The sequence below is a fragment of the Lissotriton helveticus genome, chromosome 12, assembly GCF_964261635.1.
Source record: "Lissotriton helveticus chromosome 12, aLisHel1.1, whole genome shotgun sequence".
Taxonomy (NCBI): domain Eukaryota; kingdom Metazoa; phylum Chordata; class Amphibia; order Caudata; family Salamandridae; genus Lissotriton; species Lissotriton helveticus.
The window spans coordinates 80,157,177-80,177,485 of record NC_136073.1 but is presented as its reverse complement, the minus strand read 5'-3'; the positions used below and the strand labels follow the sequence as shown (position 1 = coordinate 80,177,485).

Genomic DNA, 20,309 nt, shown 5'->3' with positions numbered 1-20,309 from the left:
ATTTGCATGCTAAAAGGAGCCCGGACTGTCTATGTTGTGCTTTATTGACTGAAATCGATGTTTAATAGAAATCAATTGCAACACAGTTCTAATTTTATCTAAAGTGCATGTTGTAAGTATTGCTAATACGGTGCAAGAGTTGTTTTGTTTCATTTTAACGATTTAAAACGCTAAAGGTGCCCGGCCAATTAATGTTGGGTTTTATGTGATAATATCAAGGATAGGGTGTTTCTCTAGTTCATGGTCACTAGTGGGAAAGGTAACGCTCTTTGTTTTGCAGGACTGCGAGACTAGGTTGTGGTCACCATACACCAGCACAGGCGCTTGTGATCGGGTCAGGTATTACAGGTCGTGCACCATCAGCTGGGTCAGGTACGGGGCACGGTGTGCTCATAAATATGTCTCAAAGAAGGGGGCGTGTCAATCCAAATGTGGGTGTAATGTTACAAAAAATGATGCGCAGAATGTCTGCAATGGATAAGAGACTGGGGAAGGTTGATAAAATGGATAAGGCTTTAGCGGTTCTAGGGGCCAAAGTAGATGCCCAGGCCGGTCCATCTGGTAGACCCAAGCGGACGATAGTACCGCCCAAGCCAAGGGGCGTTTTTGTGTCACCACCCAGGCGAGCAAGAAATAAGAGAGTGGGGGGGCAGCCACAGAATATTACTCCCATCCTACCTCCTGCTGGACCAATTGTACCACCACAGGTACCCCCAGCTGCCCCACTACAGCCACTTCAGGTCCCGGTGCCCGTTCCAGGCCCGGTGCCCCAGTTGCCAGTGGCAGTACCAAATGTGCCAGTAATACCGGCGGCGGCACCAGTGCCACCCGTCGCGCCACCACAGGCTCCGGTGCCCCTAGGTGCGGGCCCTACTCCCACTCCCGCGCCGGGGCCCGTGCCAATAGACCTGGCAGCTCAGGTGGCGGCTATTCTACCTTGGTTAGGGGGGGGTGCGTTGCCGGTCAATACTGCTCTGACAACGGAGCAACAAACATTGGTGACGCAGATATTGTTGGCTAGTGGTAGGGGCGCAACGCCGCCTGCACCGGTTTCTCCCCAAACAGGTCCAGCGAATGATGGAGGCAGTGCCAAGACTGCGGAAGCAATGTTACCCAACGACAATGGGAATGGTAAGGAGATTGCCCTGCCTTTGCTGGGCGAAGGAACATTGCCCTCTAGGGGTGAGTGCTTAGCACAGCATGTGTCACAGAGTGTAAAGGAATTGATATGGGCCGACAAGTATGTGAACATGTTTTCATTGCTGATAGATAACAGGGAATGGGAATATGCAAAATCGCAGAAGGAAATGTTGTTGCCCAGTGAATGGAGAGCGAAGCTGTACAAGTTTAGGGTGGAAGAAAATCTCATCAACTGGCTGAGGGGTTTTGCAGTGTTCGGCGCAGTAATGGGCGAACGTTTTAAGGGGATGCAACCAGCCATGAACTGCTACCAAAGTAGGATAACAATGTTCCATGAGAATCATGCAGGGGATGTGTGGAAGGAATATGATGTCGCGTTCAGAAAGTCCAAAGAATTTGATAAAACTTTATCATGGGACAAGGTAGACTCTATCTCATGGCACAATCAATTCGAGAAGGGTCAGGGGGCAAGCACAAGCACAAATGCAGGTAGAGGTTATTTCCCCAGGCCGCAGCAGGCGTTTCAACAGCCCTTTCGATCAGCACCGGGAGGGGAGGCGGCCCAAAAGCAGAGAGCAAATGGAGGGGCAAAGGGGGTATGTTGGGACTTCAATAGGCGGACATGCAACAGGGCACCAGGTACCTGTAAGTTCAGGCACGCATGTAGCGTATGTGGCCACACGTCCCACCCCGAAACAACATGCCGAAATAAAAATGGTGGTGCAGGAAGCAGGGGTAGGAGGAAACCTGAATAGTAAGATCCACCCGCTAATAGCACATTCACCCATCCAGCTGTCAGCATTGATCCCCTGGTTGAACAGGTACCCGAATCACACATCTGCTAGACTATTACAAGAGGGTTTCACACATGGTTTTCGAATTCCTGCTGGGGGGTATGTCGGGAGACCACAGTGTAGGAATCAGCTATCAGTCCTTGCCAATCCAACAGTGGTGTCAACAAAAATAGCTAAAGAAGTGCGTTTGGGGAGGGTAGCAGGACCATTTCACGTCATTCCCACGCAGAATTTTGTGTGCTCTCCTCTGGGGGTGGTGCCTAAGAAAGAACTAGGGGAGTTTAGGCTCATCCACAACTTATCCGCACCAAGGGGGGCATCATTGAATGATGCTATTGATGACACAATTTGCTCTGTGAAGTATGCGTCCTTTGATCAGGCAGCGGGCATGCTGAGGAGTTTGGGCGCAGGTACAATGATGGCTAAGTCAGACATTGAGTCAGCCTTTAGACTACTCCCGGTTCATCCAGAGGACCAGCACCTGCTGGGTTTCTCCTTTCAGGGAAAGTACTACGTGGATAAGTGTATGCCCATGGGTTGCTCAATTTCATGTGCTTATTTTGAACAGTTTAGCTCCTTTTTGGAATGGGCATTAAGGCAACATACGGGTCACCAGTGGGTGATGCACTACCTGGATGACTTTCTTTTTCTGGGCCCGGCGGGTTCACGGGAGTGTGCGTTGGCATTGCAGGAATTTTGCGTGCTCATGCGCTCTTTCGGGGTCCCGTTGGCGCAGGGAAAGACAGTTGGACCAGTGACATGCCTGGAATTTTTAGGCATCGAACTGGATTCTGTGGAGGGGTGTTTTAGATTACCAGCAGAAAAGATCCAAAAATTCAAACAGACTCTAGGACTGTGCTTACAAGCGAAGAAGGTGAATTTAGGGCTGTTGCAGCAGACAGTGGGACAGTTGAATTTTGCGTTGAGAGTAATTCCTATGGCTCGCCCATTTTCACGCTCAATTGCACAGGCCATGAGGGGTCTTCGTGAAAAACATCACCGGACACGGCTGTCTGCTGAGGTGCGCCAGGACATGCGGATATGGATGGCATTCCTGGCGGATTTCAATGGAAGAGTGCTGTGGGGTGCACCTACGGTGTCTTCGGCGGACATTGGTTTATGGACCGATGCGGCGGGCAGTGTGGGGTTTGGTGCCATCCTTGGCAAGAAATGGGTGGCGCAGAAGTGGCCCGCCTGGTGGGAGAAGGGCGGGCTGACGGTGAACATTGGTTTCCTCGAGCTCTTCCCAATCTGGGTGGCACTGAAAGTCTGGCCCGAGGAACTGGCCAACAGATCGGTAATATTCTGGTCAGACAATATGTCAGTGGTTGAATGCATCAACCAACAAGCTGCAAGGTGTCCACTCATTTTACGCTTGATAAAAGAGATTGTATTGTGTTGCATAACAAGGAATGTACTTTTCAGAGCAAAACATGTCCCAGGGGTGTTAAACAATGCAGCTGATGCCCTTTCTCGCTTTAAGATGCAGGTGTTCAGGGATCACTTGCCGGAGGCAGAGACAGCGCCAGCCCAATTCCCGGCGATTCTTTGGCAAATTGGTGCCCCCAACTACATGACCTCGTGGCAGCCAGCCTAGCACCCAAGACCAGGACGGCATACGAAGGGGCGTTCAGGTCTTACTGTCACTTTCTGGGACAGGGCTGGGAGAGTAGTTGGACTATGGAGGCTAGCTTCAATGAGTATTTAGGCAGCCTACACAAGGAAGGGCGCACGGTGGCAACAGCCAACAGGCACAAGGCCGCTATCTCCTTTTTCGCACGGGCACGGGGGGGCAGGGACCCTACACACAGCTTCCAGGCCCACAGGGCATTAAAAGGATGGCGGCGCATGCAGCCCCCCTCCATAGATTCCAGGAAACCCATAGGTTTTGAACGTCTGTCAGCTGTTCTCCTCGCGCTGCCGGACACATGTAGCTCTACATCTGAGGTGGGCCTATTTAAAGCGGCTTTCTCTTTAGCCTTCTATGGGGCATTCAGGGTAGGTGAACTCGTGGCAGCCAACAAAGGCGATAAGATAGGCGGCCTTCAGCTGCAGGATATCAGCATAAGGGGCGACACTATGTGGATCAGCATCAGGAAATCTAAAACTGATCAGGACGCTAGGGGCCAAAGTTTGGCGTTACATCGGGCAAGGAACAATCCCTGCTGCCCGGTGACACATGTGGAGGAACTAATAAGACAGCGGGCACAGGAGTGTGTGGGGTCACTGCTGATGCATGGGGATGGGACTCCTCTTACCAGGTTTCAGTTCCAGAGGGTACTAGCCATGAGCATGGCAAAAGCGGGTTATAATCACAAAGAGTTTGGGACACACTCCTTCCGGATAGGGGCAGCCACAGAAGCAACAGCTAGGGGCTTGACCACAAAGAGTGTGCAAAGAATTGGGAGATGGTCCTCAAGCGCTTATAAACGCTACGTGCGGTTGCACATGTTGTGAGAGCTGCCGCCATGTGGAGTATTGCTAATACCTGCCGTTTTTCTGGTTATTTACAGTTTCACGGGCCTGTGACGCAGGACGGAAACTACCCATGGAGCATCAAGGCAACTCTACTACAGCATGGAGGGACCAGGAGGACAGACAGAAGACCGTAGTCATTTGGGTAGTGGGGCATTCATATGTCAAACGTGCTAACAAAATTTTTCTTGCAGGTTCAGGCAAACAAAGGGTGGAAAGTAGGGGGTGCAGGGTCTCCTTCCATGGCAGGGGGGGGCTCCGCCTCAATCAGTTCAGGGACTATATGTCGGACTTACTAGCGCGACATACTACACCACCCTCGGCGGTAATACTTCACTTAGGGGGGAATGATCTGGCAGGTCTGGGCAGAAGGGTCCTCCTGGAAGAAATTATATCTGCAGCGGGTTGGCTAGCAAAGCGGTTACCAGGTAGTGTTGTAGTATGGTCACAACTGATACCAAGGATGCAATGGAGGGGGGGAAACTCAGTCAGCGCGTTGAACAGCTCGTTAAAGAGGGTCAACAACAAGCTGGACAGGTTATTTAGGACTCCGGTCTTACAGACCATCCCTCACGGTTGCATTTGGGGGGAACACTTCTACTTGCGGGATGGGGTGCACTTAACAGAGGAAGGGAATGCCCTTTTTATAAGAAACATCCTGGCATGGGTGGAAATTTTTGCAGGGGGAGTATGACCTTTCTAGAAGGGGGGAGTTCTGGGGGGGGGGCAGATAGTCGGTTAACTACCTGGCCTGTGGCGGTAAGGTCATTAATCGGTGAGCAGCATTTTAAGGTCCTTACGGGGGGGGCGGACCCATTCACGAAAGGGGCCGCCCGCGGGAGGGGCCATTTGGTCTCTCTCAGAACTTCAGGGGCAGGAGATGGTCTCCATTAATTTAAAGGGTGCGGGGGAGGGAGTCTATGCTTTCCTCAGGCTGGTAGCCACCCCTCACAACACTATGACGTCACTAAGGTGCGCGAGTGTCTGGGCCCTCCTGTTATGGTTAAATGGAGTTCGGGGAGCGCACGTGGGTGTAACGTGCCCTGGGTTGCGCATGCGCATCTTCAACGCGAGAGCGCAGCTGTAAAAGGATCTGACACCGGTTGGCGACCTTGCCGTAGGCCTTTATTAAAGTTATTAAAAAGTTATTAAAAAGTAATGGAAATATTAGAATGCAGTTTAATTTTCAGGATGATTAGATTACGTTAGGAGACACGCTGTATTAGCTATTTGTTAAGGTTAGCCCATCATACCATGTCGAAACGGATGTCAATCTAATATTCTGAAAAGTGTGCATTTTAATAATTGTCAGAAATGTTTATTTGATTAAAATTTTTGATTTGTTTTTATATTTTAATAAATACGGCCAGGGGGGGGGGCCCCGTACCCCCCCCTTGACTTCCAAAGACCCCCATGTGTTGACTGGTTGAATTGGGTAATTCAGTCGGTGTTCAAGGGGGGAGGTGGCCGGCAGTCCAAGACCATGCACTCTCTCCAATTAAGCAGTGGTACTCCCTCACTTATACCTCGTTGTTGTGCCCTCTCTGCTAAATCTGTGTCCTCTTTCTTGCACTACCAAATGCGCCCAACACCACTAAATCAATAGTCTATATTCAACATGTTTAAAAATGTGTTCTATTTTTTGAAGCCTGCCTAGGTGCACATGTTTGTGACAGTGTGACAGGAAGGACTGCTCATCGGAATTGAAGGACCAACCTGTGGAAAGTGCAAGACTGTTACTTCAGGACTTATTCTGGTTCATAAAACTTGCTAATGGTGGCAATGTGCCAGAAAGCCACTGCTGTGCAGCTTGACACAGGGAGCAGATTAGGAAGACTGGCATGGTGTTGTGGCTGGGGCTTGTGCATCAATGTATGTTGGGAAAGACCTCTGTCCGGGGAAATCCCTGACGGGTCACATATGATGGAGCAAAGGAGTGCATGGGTAAGAACTGGGGCACTCAAGTGATTGCTATTGTCGAGAGGGATTTTAGATATCAAACTTTTAGATTACAAACAGAAGCAGCTAACTGTGATAGTTCTGGACAAAAACATAACATCAATTTCACCTTGAGTTTGACATAAACCAGAAACACACAGGTATATTCTCAACAATGAGCGATAATTTTTGTCTCTAACTTGTTTAGAGACAAAAATTATCGCCGCACATCGGCGATTTTTATCGCAGATAAACCTTGCTATTAGCAAGGTTTATCGCAAATGCGATAAAAAACGCCCGCAATGCATGAATATCGCTGAAAAGTCAGCGATATTCATGCATTATCGAGCAAATGCTCTTAGCCATGTTATCCACCTCCCATTGGATAACATGGCTAAGAACTGCTCAGGGCAGGTGTTAGCTTTTGGAGATATTCGCCCTTAGCGCAAATATCTCCAAAAGTTGGTAATAGGAGATAGCGATGTTAGCGACTGTTTCCAGTCGCTAACATCTTGGCACGCCCACTTTGCATATCATTAGTGATAAATATCACTGACATGCAAAGTGGGGCCCATGATGGTCGCTATCTCCTATTAGCTGTCGCTAACTGGTGTTAGCGACAGCTTGGTAATAGGGAGATAATTTTATCTCCGCTTTCTTGGCTTTTAAAGCCAAAAAAGCGGAGATAAAACCCCTTGATAATATACCCCAAAGTTTCTAGACTGAAATTCACCAGTGAATAGCGAATGATTAGGCCCAACATGGAGCCCATCAATCTTAAAATGAATGAATATCTGACTCTAGGATAAAGATTCGCACTCAAATAAAACTGGATATGATATTTCTTAACTTTCCTTCACAACGCATTATAGACACCTTATTGTAAACAATACTAGCAATATGATCTGCCTCAAAGCATTTTTGTTATAGTTATTGTGGGAGTTACGTGCCCCAATTACATTGTTAAGTGGTTTTGGGACCTTAGTGTCCCAGTGCTTGATCATAGGTACTTATGTGTCCTATTACATGGAGTTTGCGGGAGCTTAGCGCTCCATTTCTGGACGTTTATCAAAATTTTCCATTTTGAGTGATATGTGTGTGACCTAAGTGATGTGACTGTTGTCACATTCGTAAGTTTTGAATATTGTGTCCATTGTTGGTAGATGTTTTTCCAACACGCAGTGAGTTGGAACCCATTTACCTCTTGTTGACCTGGCCAGTCGGATTGTTTGGTTTCTCAGGTTTTGTATGTTGTGTGTTGGCATGGTAGTGTGCTGGTTATTTCGATCTAGGAGTAATGTTTTGTTGAGTAAGTGAGAAGGTGGTGTGAATGTTATTTGCTGGTTTGCGTGATTTGAGTGAGTGGATGTTAAAAATGTAATTTGCTGGTGTGCGTGATTTGATTGAGTGGATGTTAAATTGCTGATCTTTCTTATTTTATGTAAATTTCTGAAGTTGCTTGATATGACTTGTTTTCCACAATTTTATTCCTATACATTGTTCTTCTATTAAAGAAGGGAATGTGTTATATTTATTCCTGCTGCTCAGCCTAGAATGTTTGGTGTGAGAGCTTGTTAGAAGTTTGAGTGTGTAAGATTGTCAGTTGGATGGAGGGCTGAGCGGGCAGGAGGCTGCTCCTGGTGGGGTTTCCCTTTATTATTCTTAACTTACCATCTTACATGAATAAAGTAACTACAAGGAACTACAAGGACTACGCTGCTTTTATTTACAACAATTTGTTTATCTATATATTCTTGAATCAGCTTTTAAAGTGATACTTTTTTTAACCCCTTGACTGCTGCCTTCGGCCAACGGTCATCACGTGCACTAGCTTGGTAGTGCTGCGAACGTCCGTTGGCCGATGGTGCCCCACCCATTTTTCGAACGTTCAGCACTGGAGCTGAACGTTCTACGCAGCCAAGGTGTTAAAAGATTGTAAATCAGAGTCTTTAATACCCAAAATTTCCACAGCAGTAATAGTTAATCTGATCAACCTATAATTATTTCCTACAATAATAACCCTTTCCGTGCATCGGACGGCGGGGAGAGTGGATTTGTGCATCAGATGGGTCCTGGCCGTCCTAGCACCCACCCACGGGGAATGTGCCGGTGCTCCCCCTGTGGGCCGTCCATCAACGTGCCCCCACTAGGGATGGCAGCGGAAGCCTTTCTACTACCCTGTCCCCTCCTACACGTCGTCTAATGACATCAGCCCGCACCACGTGCTGAAGTCATCAGATACTGCGGAGGGAGAAGGTACGTTTCTCCCTGGGGAGGGTGCGGGGTGTTAAACAAAGAGGCATCATAGGACAGGAAAGGGTTTTCCTTCCCTCCGATGTCTCTTTGGATCATACCTGCTGCATGATTGCGCATGGGGCATTATTGTGCAGCAGGAATGGCTGTTTTGTGTTTGTGGGGAGTGGCCCCTTTGCAGAGCAATTATTTTTGCTGTTTCTTCCCCCCTGGGCGGGTAGATCAGCTGAGAATTTTGAATTTTGTGTGCCTCACTAGGCCACCACAGTTTTCTTTTTTTTATGTTGTGGAGTGACCCATTGGGCAAGGGGTATGATCGTGCAGCAGGAATGCCCACTATCACATCACATTTTTCTCACATTTCTGTGTGGGAAAGTTGTGGATCACCGGGCTGACACAAATTTCACACCACCCAGCATTCCCCCATGTCTCCCAATAAAAGTGAGACCACACACTCTGGGTCCCTTTAAAATCCTCATGATTTTGGAGGAAAAGGATGCACATTTGGCATGGATTCCTTGTGTGGACAAAAAGTTACAGAGGCCTCAGCGTGAACTACCCCATATAGCCAAAAAAGGCTTAGCACAGGGTGGTCTAGCAACAAAAAGGTTAAGTTCAGCAGAAATAAAGGATCACAGGATCCTGTGGCAGCTTGGTTAAATATTGCCTCAAATCCAGATAATGTAGGCTGATTCATCCCCAATTACTGGTGAATGTATACCACAACTAATATAGCTAGCAGTAGAAACTCGTAACAAGCATCACATCTATTGTGTTAAAAAGGACAATAAACTCAGTACAATCATAGTAGCTTTACTTCATTGTATTTGAACTTGCTATTTTGTTCTAAGATTTGCTTCAGAGAGCATGCCTAAGTAAACATATTTCTGAACAATTTCAAATGTGACTTTATCAATACTCCAAGTTTAGGATTTTTTTTAACAAATTACTTCTAAAGACCATCATTTTTGTTTTATAGACATTGATGTGGGGATAATGATTGTTTACAAATTGCTGTAGATCTGCCAGTTACCACTTGAGTCCTATGGGAGCAGGATCTAACAAACCAATGTCAGCGACAGACATTAGGATATTCCTTGATCTTCCCTCAATTTTTGTTGCAAATATCACATTTATTTATTTTAGAAGGTAGCATCACCTAGGTGCGCTGGGAACATGGAAGAAGCCAAAGCACATCCCTGCTTGTGTCTGTAATTTTACATATGACCATTTATATGGTAGAACTAAATTATTTGGGAGAACCCAACTGCTCCCTTCTCCATTTACCAGTGTGTATATACTGCAATGTTTTGAAAAATTGTAATAATGTTCCCTATTTTGTCAACCTAACGACAGAGAGAACTCCACATCATTAAAGGATGAAGAACAATTGTGCCCCAGTCGGAGAAAAGCTGGCCCATATTTGTTGAATAGAGTTTAAAGAGATGTAATATGCCTTTTGTGTACAATTTTCCAGCTGCATCCAATAGCGCAGTGGGCCTATAAATGGAAGAGTACGCATGTCGTCCTTTGTTATAAGCGGGCAATACCAGGCTCCTTGACTGCAAAATTGTGGCATTTGTTATGAAAAATTTAAATACACAAACATTGTGTACTAGGTCTAAAACCTTAGCCTATGAATAAGGGTTACTTTGAAATATTGTGATCAGATCCCAATAAGGTCCTTGAACCTGTAGGGATTTAGCAGGTCAAATTAATTTAGTCACTAGATTTACTGTTCAAAGTAGATATTGATCAATGCTATAATTCTTAATATTAGGTAACTGATTATAAGCCAGGTATTAGGAATGGACAACATATTACTCTTCAAAATGGCTTTAAATGGAAATGATCTCGTTGGTACATTCATTTCGATTGATTTCGATACAAAGTGCCAAAATTCTCTAAAATTCCCTTCTATTAATACTATGTTAATGAAAGACCGAGCTCGAGCAGCTTGATTTTTCTTTCTTTAGCAATGAGACAAAGTCCTCGATTGTCACTTAAATATCCTGCTATAATGTTAGAAGATTGTGCTGCAGTTAGAGTTTTAACAATAAGACCTGCCAGCTTATCTAGTACATTGTTCATGAAGTCATTAAGCAAGTATATAGTGGTCCAAATAGGATCAGCGGTCAGATCCAGTAAATCATGAAGCCATACATCAATCTTGCCCATAGAGGTGCGATTCAACCTAATTACAAGTTGTGCAAAACCCAGGCATCCCGGAGAGTGTTTTTTATGATCTGTTCACAATTAATTTTTATTGAAACAAGGCAATAATTGTGATCACGCCTGGCTTCTCTAGCTAAATGTGTTGACACAAAAAACATTATGAACTATTGCAAAAACACAACAGTTTAATTCTCAAATACAAAGTTATGCCTTTACTTCTCCTCTAGGTCCCTCTCTCTTTGTGCAGTTCCAGTTGTCCTATTGGATTCAGAAAATCTGCTCGAGAAGGAGAGCCCATATGCTGTTTCCAATGTGTGCCATGCCCTCAGGGAGAGTTTTCTAACCAAACTGGTAGGTAGCCAGCAGCAATGAGATCCAAATGCAGAGTCTTACAGTGGCGATGGTGAATGACCGCTAAAATCTCCCATGTCTTCTTGATATTTTAGATTCCACTGAGTGTTCAAGCTGCCCCTGGAATCATTGGCCCAACAAGAAACAAGACAATTGTATTAAAAAGACAATAGAGTTCCTCTCATATCAGGATGTGCTGGGAGCCACCTTGGCAGCTGTCAGCATCTTCTTATCACTGATGACCTCATCCATACTGGGACTTTTCATAATTTATAGGAACACCCCCGTCGTCAAAGCCAACAATCGCTCCCTCAGCTACCTCCTTCTCTTATCCCTTATCCTGTGCTTTCTCTGCTCATTGGCGTTCATTGGTTACCCAACAAAAGAGAAATGTCTCCTTCGTCAGGCTGCATTTGGCATTAATTTTGCTTTTTGTGTCTCTTGCATTTTGGGTAAAACCATCATGGTGGTAATTGCATTCAACGCCACTAAACCCAATAGTAACATAAAGAGGTGGGCTGGACCTCAACTGTCTCTTAGGATTGTTAGTGTTGGTACTCTGTTTCAGATTCTTCTATGTTTGTTTTGGTTGACTATCTCACCTCCTTTCTCACAGTTTAACACACATGCACAACTTGGAAAGATTATAATTGAATGTAATGAGGGGTCTCCCATTGCTTTCTGGGGCATCCTGGGATATCTCGGGATCTATCCACTATCAGTTTCATTGTGGCCTTTCTTGCCAGAAAACTGCCTGATAGCTTCAACGAGGCTAAATATATCACTTTCAGCATGCTCACCTTCCTCAGTATTTGGATCTCTTTTATTCCAGCCTATTTGAGCACTCGTGGAAAGTACATGGCGGCCATGGAGGTTTTCGCTATCTTGGCTTCCAGTTCTGCATTGATTACCTGCATATTTTTCCCAAAATGCTACATCATCCTCTTGCGATCAGAGATGAACACAAAACAATACCTAATGGGAAGAGGAGCCTATTATAGAAAGTAACTGTGATAAATCTGGAGTTTTTATAATGTTTTGGACAACATATTGTTTCCTTTGTAGTCTATGTACCTTGCGACTGGCATTCCTTTTCAAGCATTGTATAAAGACCTGCACAGTCCCTAAACAGTTCCCGAAGTATAAAATTATTTAAGTGGCAACATGCGTTTCTGCATAAGAACATCACATCATTCTGTGCCTGAAACACATTCCAAGATAATCAGAGTGACAAACTACAGAAGCAATTAAAACAGCATCAAAAGAACTAGAACAAAGTTGTCTGTGAACAAGGCAGTCATGTTTTGATTACAACACCTGAATCTTATTATGCTGAATTACACTTTTGTACCTGAATCTTGGGATAACACATGCAAAAGTATATGTAATGTATTGACAGTGATGGGTAGGTGATGTGTAGCATATTCAGTGTGATCAATATAGTTGACATATTGACTGATAGATAGCTGAGATAACACATCTACTGTGAGCAGAATTAAAGATAACACAGCCAGTGGGAGTGATAGTAGAGATTTCAGATCAACTGATCAATGGTGTAGATAAGGCAGGAACCGTGATTCAAAGTAGAAATAGGATATCCATTATGATCAATAGTAGTGGTATCAGATCCACTGTGAGCAAAACTAAAGATAATGTATACACTGCTTTTGATAGTAAAGATAAGATACCTACTGTGAGTCATAAAGATAACAATAATACAGTAATCCTCTGATTCTCCCATATTCCGCCCAGACCATTTACTGTCAAAAGAGGGGTTAAAGGAAGCACTGGGAGCTAAACACATGTAGGAAAAGAAAAGCTCCACAATAGAGCATTGAGGCAGAAACCCGTGCCACAAAGTACGTTTCATACACACAGCCAGTGACCATCTTCCGATAAGACAAGGCAGACCCCTCCATTGGCCCTGCTCAGTTAGACAAGTCATGTCACCCAGTGCATCATGCCAAAGGGTGAACATTCTAATGGCCTTTCTTGATTGGGCATTAAAAGATCAATACGATCACATGGGAGCATGGGCCTGAACCCTTGTTGGGCCAGGAATGTCCCCTTATCCAGGTAAATATCACTTCTCTGAGTACGTGAACCATGCCTTTTGGCACATGATATGGGTGAAGGGTGAGATACAGTTTCTGTTGTTCTGGGTGGAGAAGTTTCTAAGCAAGCAATGGCCTATTGTCTACCTCTAATTCTGCCTTCAAGAAGGTTGATAACAGTCAGATTCAGATATATCCCACTTCACTATGGTCAAACTGGGGTCTCCAGTTTGAGGCAGCATCAGCATCACTTTACACAAAGTTAGTGTCTGGAGAAAAGCCTGTGAAAGACACTTGAAGGACAACCAACTCAACTGGTCCTGAAGCTAGATACAGTGGATTCACATCCCCTGTCTAGAACAATTGTATAAAATAGGGACCCAAACCACTCAACTTTTTCAGTTTCAAGTTATTTGTGACTCTGCAGAGTATTTGAAGAACACCTCTTGGACCAGGGCAGGTTCTGCTTGACAGTAAGTCTCCCAGAGGTGAGAGGACATTACCTGAAGTCTGCACTTCCTCCTGCAACAGTTGATGGTTTGTCTACTGCCAGGAACCCTGCCTCCCTGCTGAGACGGGGAAGGAGGCTGTCTGGCTCTGCAGGAAAAGAGACTATCCATGGGAAGATACCCAGTGTTTCTGGCCTGAGGAATACCCAGAGAAAAGTAGACTGCCTAGACAGCAAAGTGACCTGTCTTTAGAGAAGTTCTTGGTCTCTATGCCATTCACAGCAAGCATAGGAAAAACCTATGTGCATCACGCATTGGCCTAATGATAGATGCCTTCACCTTGCTAAGTGCTTCAGCCTAGGTCGGAAGTCCTCTGCCTTGTGTATAGGTCAGGTCAGAGCTACATTTTCTTTACTGTGTATACCAGCCCAGGTCAGGAATTTAGAGTACTCATGTAATTTGCTTTTTTATAACCTGGTGAATAAATGGTTTGATGAAGGCTGACTGGCTAAACTAACTTGTATATGAAGTTATTAAAAAGTTATTAAAAAGTAATGGAAATATTAGAATGCAGTTTAATTTTCAGGATGATTAGATTACGTTAGGAGACACGCTGTATTAGCTATTTGTTAAGGTTAGCCCATCATACCATGTCGAAACGGATGTCAATCTAATATTCTGAAAAGTGTGCATTTTAATAATTGTCAGAAATGTTTATTTGATTAAAATTTTTGATTTGTTTTTATATTTTAATAAATACGGCCAGGGGGGGGGCCCCGTACCCCCCCCTTGACTTCCAAAGACCCCCATGTGTTGACTGGTTGAATTGGGTAATTCAGTCGGTGTTCAAGGGGGGAGGTGGCCGGCAGTCCAAGACCATGCACTCTCTCCAATTAAGCAGTGGTACTCCCTCACTTATACCTCGTTGTTGTGCCCTCTCTGCTAAATCTGTGTCCTCTTTCTTGCACTACCAAATGCGCCCAACACCACTAAATCAATAGTCTATATTCAACATGTTTAAAAATGTGTTCTATTTTTTGAAGCCTGCCTAGGTGCACATGTTTGTGACAGTGTGACAGGAAGGACTGCTCATCGGAATTGAAGGACCAACCTGTGGAAAGTGCAAGACTGTTACTTCAGGACTTATTCTGGTTCATAAAACTTGCTAATGGTGGCAATGTGCCAGAAAGCCACTGCTGTGCAGCTTGACACAGGGAGCAGATTAGGAAGACTGGCATGGTGTTGTGGCTGGGGCTTGTGCATCAATGTATGTTGGGAAAGACCTCTGTCCGGGGAAATCCCTGACGGGTCACATATGATGGAGCAAAGGAGTGCATGGGTAAGAACTGGGGCACTCAAGTGATTGCTATTGTCGAGAGGGATTTTAGATATCAAACTTTTAGATTACAAACAGAAGCAGCTAACTGTGATAGTTCTGGACAAAAACATAACATCAATTTCACCTTGAGTTTGACATAAACCAGAAACACACAGGTATATTCTCAACAATGAGCGATAATTTTTGTCTCTAACTTGTTTAGAGACAAAAATTATCGCCGCACATCGGCGATTTTTATCGCAGATAAACCTTGCTATTAGCAAGGTTTATCGCAAATGCGATAAAAAACGCCCGCAATGCATGAATATCGCTGAAAAGTCAGCGATATTCATGCATTATCGAGCAAATGCTCTTAGCCATGTTATCCACCTCCCATTGGATAACATGGCTAAGAACTGCTCAGGGCAGGTGTTAGCTTTTGGAGATATTCGCCCTTAGCGCAAATATCTCCAAAAGTTGGTAATAGGAGATAGCGATGTTAGCGACTGTTTCCAGTCGCTAACATCTTGGCACGCCCACTTTGCATATCATTAGTGATAAATATCACTGACATGCAAAGTGGGGCCCATGATGGTCGCTATCTCCTATTAGCTGTCGCTAACTGGTGTTAGCGACAGCTTGGTAATAGGGAGATAATTTTATCTCCGCTTTCTTGGCTTTTAAAGCCAAAAAAGCGGAGATAAAACCCCTTGATAATATACCCCAAAGTTTCTAGACTGAAATTCACCAGTGAATAGCGAATGATTAGGCCCAACATGGAGCCCATCAATCTTAAAATGAATAAATATCTGACTCTAGGATAAAGATTCGCACTCAAATAAAACTGGATATGATATTTCTTAACTTTCCTTCACAACGCATTATAGACACCTTATTGTAAACAATACTAGCAATATGATCTGCCTCAAAGCATTTTTGTTATAGTTATTGTGGGAGTTACGTGCCCCAATTACATTGTTAAGTGGTTTTGGGACCTTAGTGTCCCAGTGCTTGATCATAGGTACTTATGTGTCCTATTACATGGAGTTTGCGGGAGCTTAGCGCTCCATTTCTGGACGTTTATCAAAATTTTCCATTTTGAGTGATATGTGTGTGACCTAAGTGATGTGACTGTTGTCACATTCGTAAGTTTTGAATATTGTGTCCATTGTTGGTAGATGTTTTTCCAACACGCAGTGAGTTGGAACCCATTTACCTCTTGTTGACCTGGCCAGTCGGATTGTTTGGTTTCTCAGGTTTTGTATGTTGTGTGTTGGCATGGTAGTGTGCTGGTTATTTCGATCTAGGAGTAATGTTTTGTTGAGTAAGTGAGAAGGTGGTGTGAATGTTATTTGCTGGTTTGCGTGATTTGAGTGAGTGGATGTTAAAAATGTAATTTGCTGGTGTGCGTGATTTGATTGAGTGGATGTTAAATTGCTGATCTTTCTTATTTTATGTAAATTTCTGAAGTTGCTTGATATGACTTGTTTTCCACAATTTTATTCCTATACATTGTTCTTCTATTAAAGAAGGGAATGTGTTATATTTATTCCTGCTGCTCAGCCTAGAATGTTTGGTGTGAGAGCTTGTTAGAAGTTTGAGTGTGTAAGATTGTCAGTTGGATGGAGGGCTGAGCGGGCAGGAGGCTGCTCCTGGTGGGGTTTCCCTTTATTATTCTTAACTTACCATCTTACATGAATAAAGTAACTACAAGGAACTACAAGGACTACGCTGCTTTTATTTACAACAATTTGTTTATCTATATATTCTTGAATCAGCTTTTAAAGTGATACTTTTTTTAACCCCTTGACTGCTGCCTTCGGCCAACGGTCATCACGTGCACTAGCTTGGTAGTGCTGCGAACGTCCGTTGGCCGATGGTGCCCCACCCATTTTTCGAACGTTCAGCACTGGAGCTGAACGTTCTACGCAGCCAAGGTGTTAAAAGATTGTAAATCAGAGTCTTTAATACCCAAAATTTCCACAGCAGTAATAGTTAATCTGATCAACCTATAATTATTTCCTACAATAATAACCCTTTCCGTGCATCGGACGGCGGGGAGAGTGGATTTGTGCATCAGATGGGTCCTGGCCGTCCTAGCACCCACCCACGGGGAATGTGCCGGTGCTCCCCCTGTGGGCCGTCCATCAACGTGCCCCCACTAGGGATGGCAGCGGAAGCCTTTCTACTACCCTGTCCCCTCCTACACGTCGTCTAATGACATCAGCCCGCACCACGTGCTGAAGTCATCAGATACTGCGGAGGGAGAAGGTACGTTTCTCCCTGGGGAGGGTGCGGGGTGTTAAACAAAGAGGCATCATAGGACAGGAAAGGGTTTTCCTTCCCTCCGATGTCTCTTTGGATCATACCTGCTGCATGATTGCGCATGGGGCATTATTGTGCAGCAGGAATGGCTGTTTTGTGTTTGTGGGGAGTGGCCCCTTTGCAGAGCAATTATTTTTGCTGTTTCTTCCCCCCTGGGCGGGTAGATCAGCTGAGAATTTTGAATTTTGTGTGCCTCACTAGGCCACCACAGTTTTCTTTTTTTTATGTTGTGGAGTGACCCATTGGGCAAGGGGTATGATCGTGCAGCAGGAATGCCCACTATCACATCACATTTTTCTCACATTTCTGTGTGGGAAAGTTGTGGATCACCGGGCTGACACAAATTTCACACCACCCAGCATTCCCCCATGTCTCCCAATAAAAGTGAGACCACACACTCTGGGTCCCTTTAAAATCCTCATGATTTTGGAGGAAAAGGATGCACATTTGGCATGGATTCCTTGTGTGGACAAAAAGTTACAGAGGCCTCAGCGTGAACTACCCCATATAGCCAAAAAAGGCTTAGCACAGGGTGGTCTAGCAACAAAAAGGTTAAGTTCAGCAGAAATAAAGGATCACAGGATCCTGTGGCAGCTTGGTTAAATATTGCCTGAAATCCAGATAATGTAGGCTGATTCATCCCCAATTACTGGTGAATGTATACCACAACTAATATAGCTAGCAGTAGAAACTCGTAACAAGCATCACATCTATTGTGTTAAAAAGGACAATAAACTCAGTACAATCATAGTAGCTTTACTTCATTGTATTTGAACTTGCTATTTTGTTCTAAGATTTGCTTCAGAGAGCATGCCTAAGTAAACATATTTCTGAACAATTTCAAATGTGACTTTATCAATACTCCAAGTTTAGGATTTTTTTTAACAAATTACTTCTAAAGACCATCATTTTTGTTTTATAGACATTGATGTGGGGATAATGATTGTTTACAAATTGCTGTAGATCTGCCAGTTACCACTTGAGTCCTATGGGAGCAGGATCTAACAAACCAATGTCAGCGACAGACATTAGGATATTCCTTGATCTTCCCTCAATTTTTGTTGCAAATATCACATTTATTTATTTTAGAAGGTAGCATCACCTAGGTGCGCTGGGAACATGGAAGAAGCCAAAGCACATCCCTGCTTGTGTCTGTAATTTTACATATGACCATTTATATGGTAGAACTAAATTATTTGGGAGAACCTAACTGCTCCCTTCTCCATTTACCAGTGTGTATATACTGCAATGTTTTGAAAAATTGTAATAATGTTCCCTATTTTGTCAACCTAACGACAGAGAGAACTCCACATCATTAAAGGATGAAGAACAATTGTGCCCCAGTCGGAGAAAAGCTGGCCCATATTTGTTGAATAGAGTTTAAAGAGATGTAATATGCCTTTTGTGTACAATTTTCCAGCTGCATCCAATAGCGCAGTGGGCCTATAAATGGAAGAGTACGCATGTCGTCCTTTGTTATAAGCGGGCAATACCAGGCTCCTTGACTGCAAAATTGTGGCATTTGTTATGAAAAATTTAAATACACAAACATTGTGTACTAGGTCTAAAACCTTAGCCTATGAATAAGGGTTACTTTGAAATATTGTGATCAGATCCCAATAAGGTCCTTGAACCTGTAGGGATTTAGCAGGTCAAATTAATTTAGTCACTAGATTTACTGTTCAAAGTAGATATTGATCAATGCTATAATTCTTAATATTAGGTAACTGATTATAAGCCAGGTATTAGGAATGGACAACATATTACTCTTCAAAATGGCTTTAAATGGAAATGATCTCGTTGGTACATTCATTTCGATTGATTTCGATACAAAGTGCCAAAATTCTCTAAAATTCCCTTCTATTAATACTATGTTAATGAAAGACCGAGCTCGAGCAGCTTGATTTTTCTTTCTTTAGCAATGAGACAAAGTCCTCGATTGTCACTTAAATATCCTGCTATAATGTTAGAAGATTGTGCTGCAGTTAGAGTTTTAACAATAAGACCTGCCAGCTTATCTAGTACATTGTTCATGAAGTCATTAAGCAAGTATATAGTGGTCCAAATAGGATCAGCGGTCAGATCCAGTAAATCATGAAGCCATACATCAATCTTGCCCATAGAGGTGCGATTCAACCTAATTACAAGTTGTGCAAAACCCAGGCATCCCGGAGAGTGTTTTTTATGATCTGTTCACAATTAATTTTTATTGAAACAAGGCAATAATTGTGATCACGCCTGGCTTCTCTAGCTAAATGTGTTGACACAAAAAACATTATGAACTATTGCAAAAACACAACAGTTTAATTCTCAAATACAAAGTTATGCCTTTACTTCTCCTCTAGGTCCCTCTCTCTTTGTGCAGTTCCAGTTGTCCTATTGGATTCAGAAAATCTGCTCGAGAAGGAGAGCCCATATGCTGTTTCCAATGTGTGCCATGCCCTCAGGGAGAGTTTTCTAACCAAACTGGTAGGTAGCCAGCAGCAATGAGATCCAAATGCAGAGTCTTACAGTGGCGATGGTGAATGACCGCTAAAATCTCCCATGTCTTCTTGATATTTTAGATTCCACTGAGTGTTCAAGCTGCCCCTGGAATCATTGGCCCAACAAGAAACAAGACAATTGTATTAAAAAGACAATAGAGTTCCTCTCATATCAGGATGTGCTGGGAGCCACCTTGGCAGCTGTCAGCATCTTCTTATCACTGATGACCTCATCCATACTGGGACTTTTCATAATTTATAGGAACACCCCCGTCGTCAAAGCCAACAATCGCTCCCTCAGCTACCTCCTTCTCTTATCCCTTATCCTGTGCTTTCTCTGCTCATTGGCGTTCATTGGTTACCCAACAAAAGAGAAATGTCTCCTTCGTCAGGCTGCATTTGGCATTAATTTTGCTTTTTGTGTCTCTTGCATTTTGGGTAAAACCATCATGGTGGTAATTGCATTCAACGCCACTAAACCCAATAGTAACATAAAGAGGTGGGCTGGACCTCAACTGTCTCTTAGGATTGTTAGTGTTGGTACTCTGTTTCAG

At 44.0% G+C, this 20,309-nt stretch overlaps 1 protein-coding gene across 1 annotated transcript in view; it reads left to right on the top strand.

Moving 5' to 3' along the window:
• LOC144797865 (extracellular calcium-sensing receptor-like) overlaps positions 1-12,134 on the top strand; it is a 62,900-nt gene extending 50,766 nt beyond the window's left edge. Inside the window, 3 exon segments of the mRNA XM_078668667.1 lie at positions 11,003-11,126; positions 11,222-11,830; positions 11,833-12,134. Coding sequence (XP_078524793.1) covers positions 11,003-11,126; positions 11,222-11,830; positions 11,833-12,134 — 1,035 coding nt within the window.
• The last annotated feature ends 8,175 nt before the right edge of the window (positions 12,135-20,309 follow it).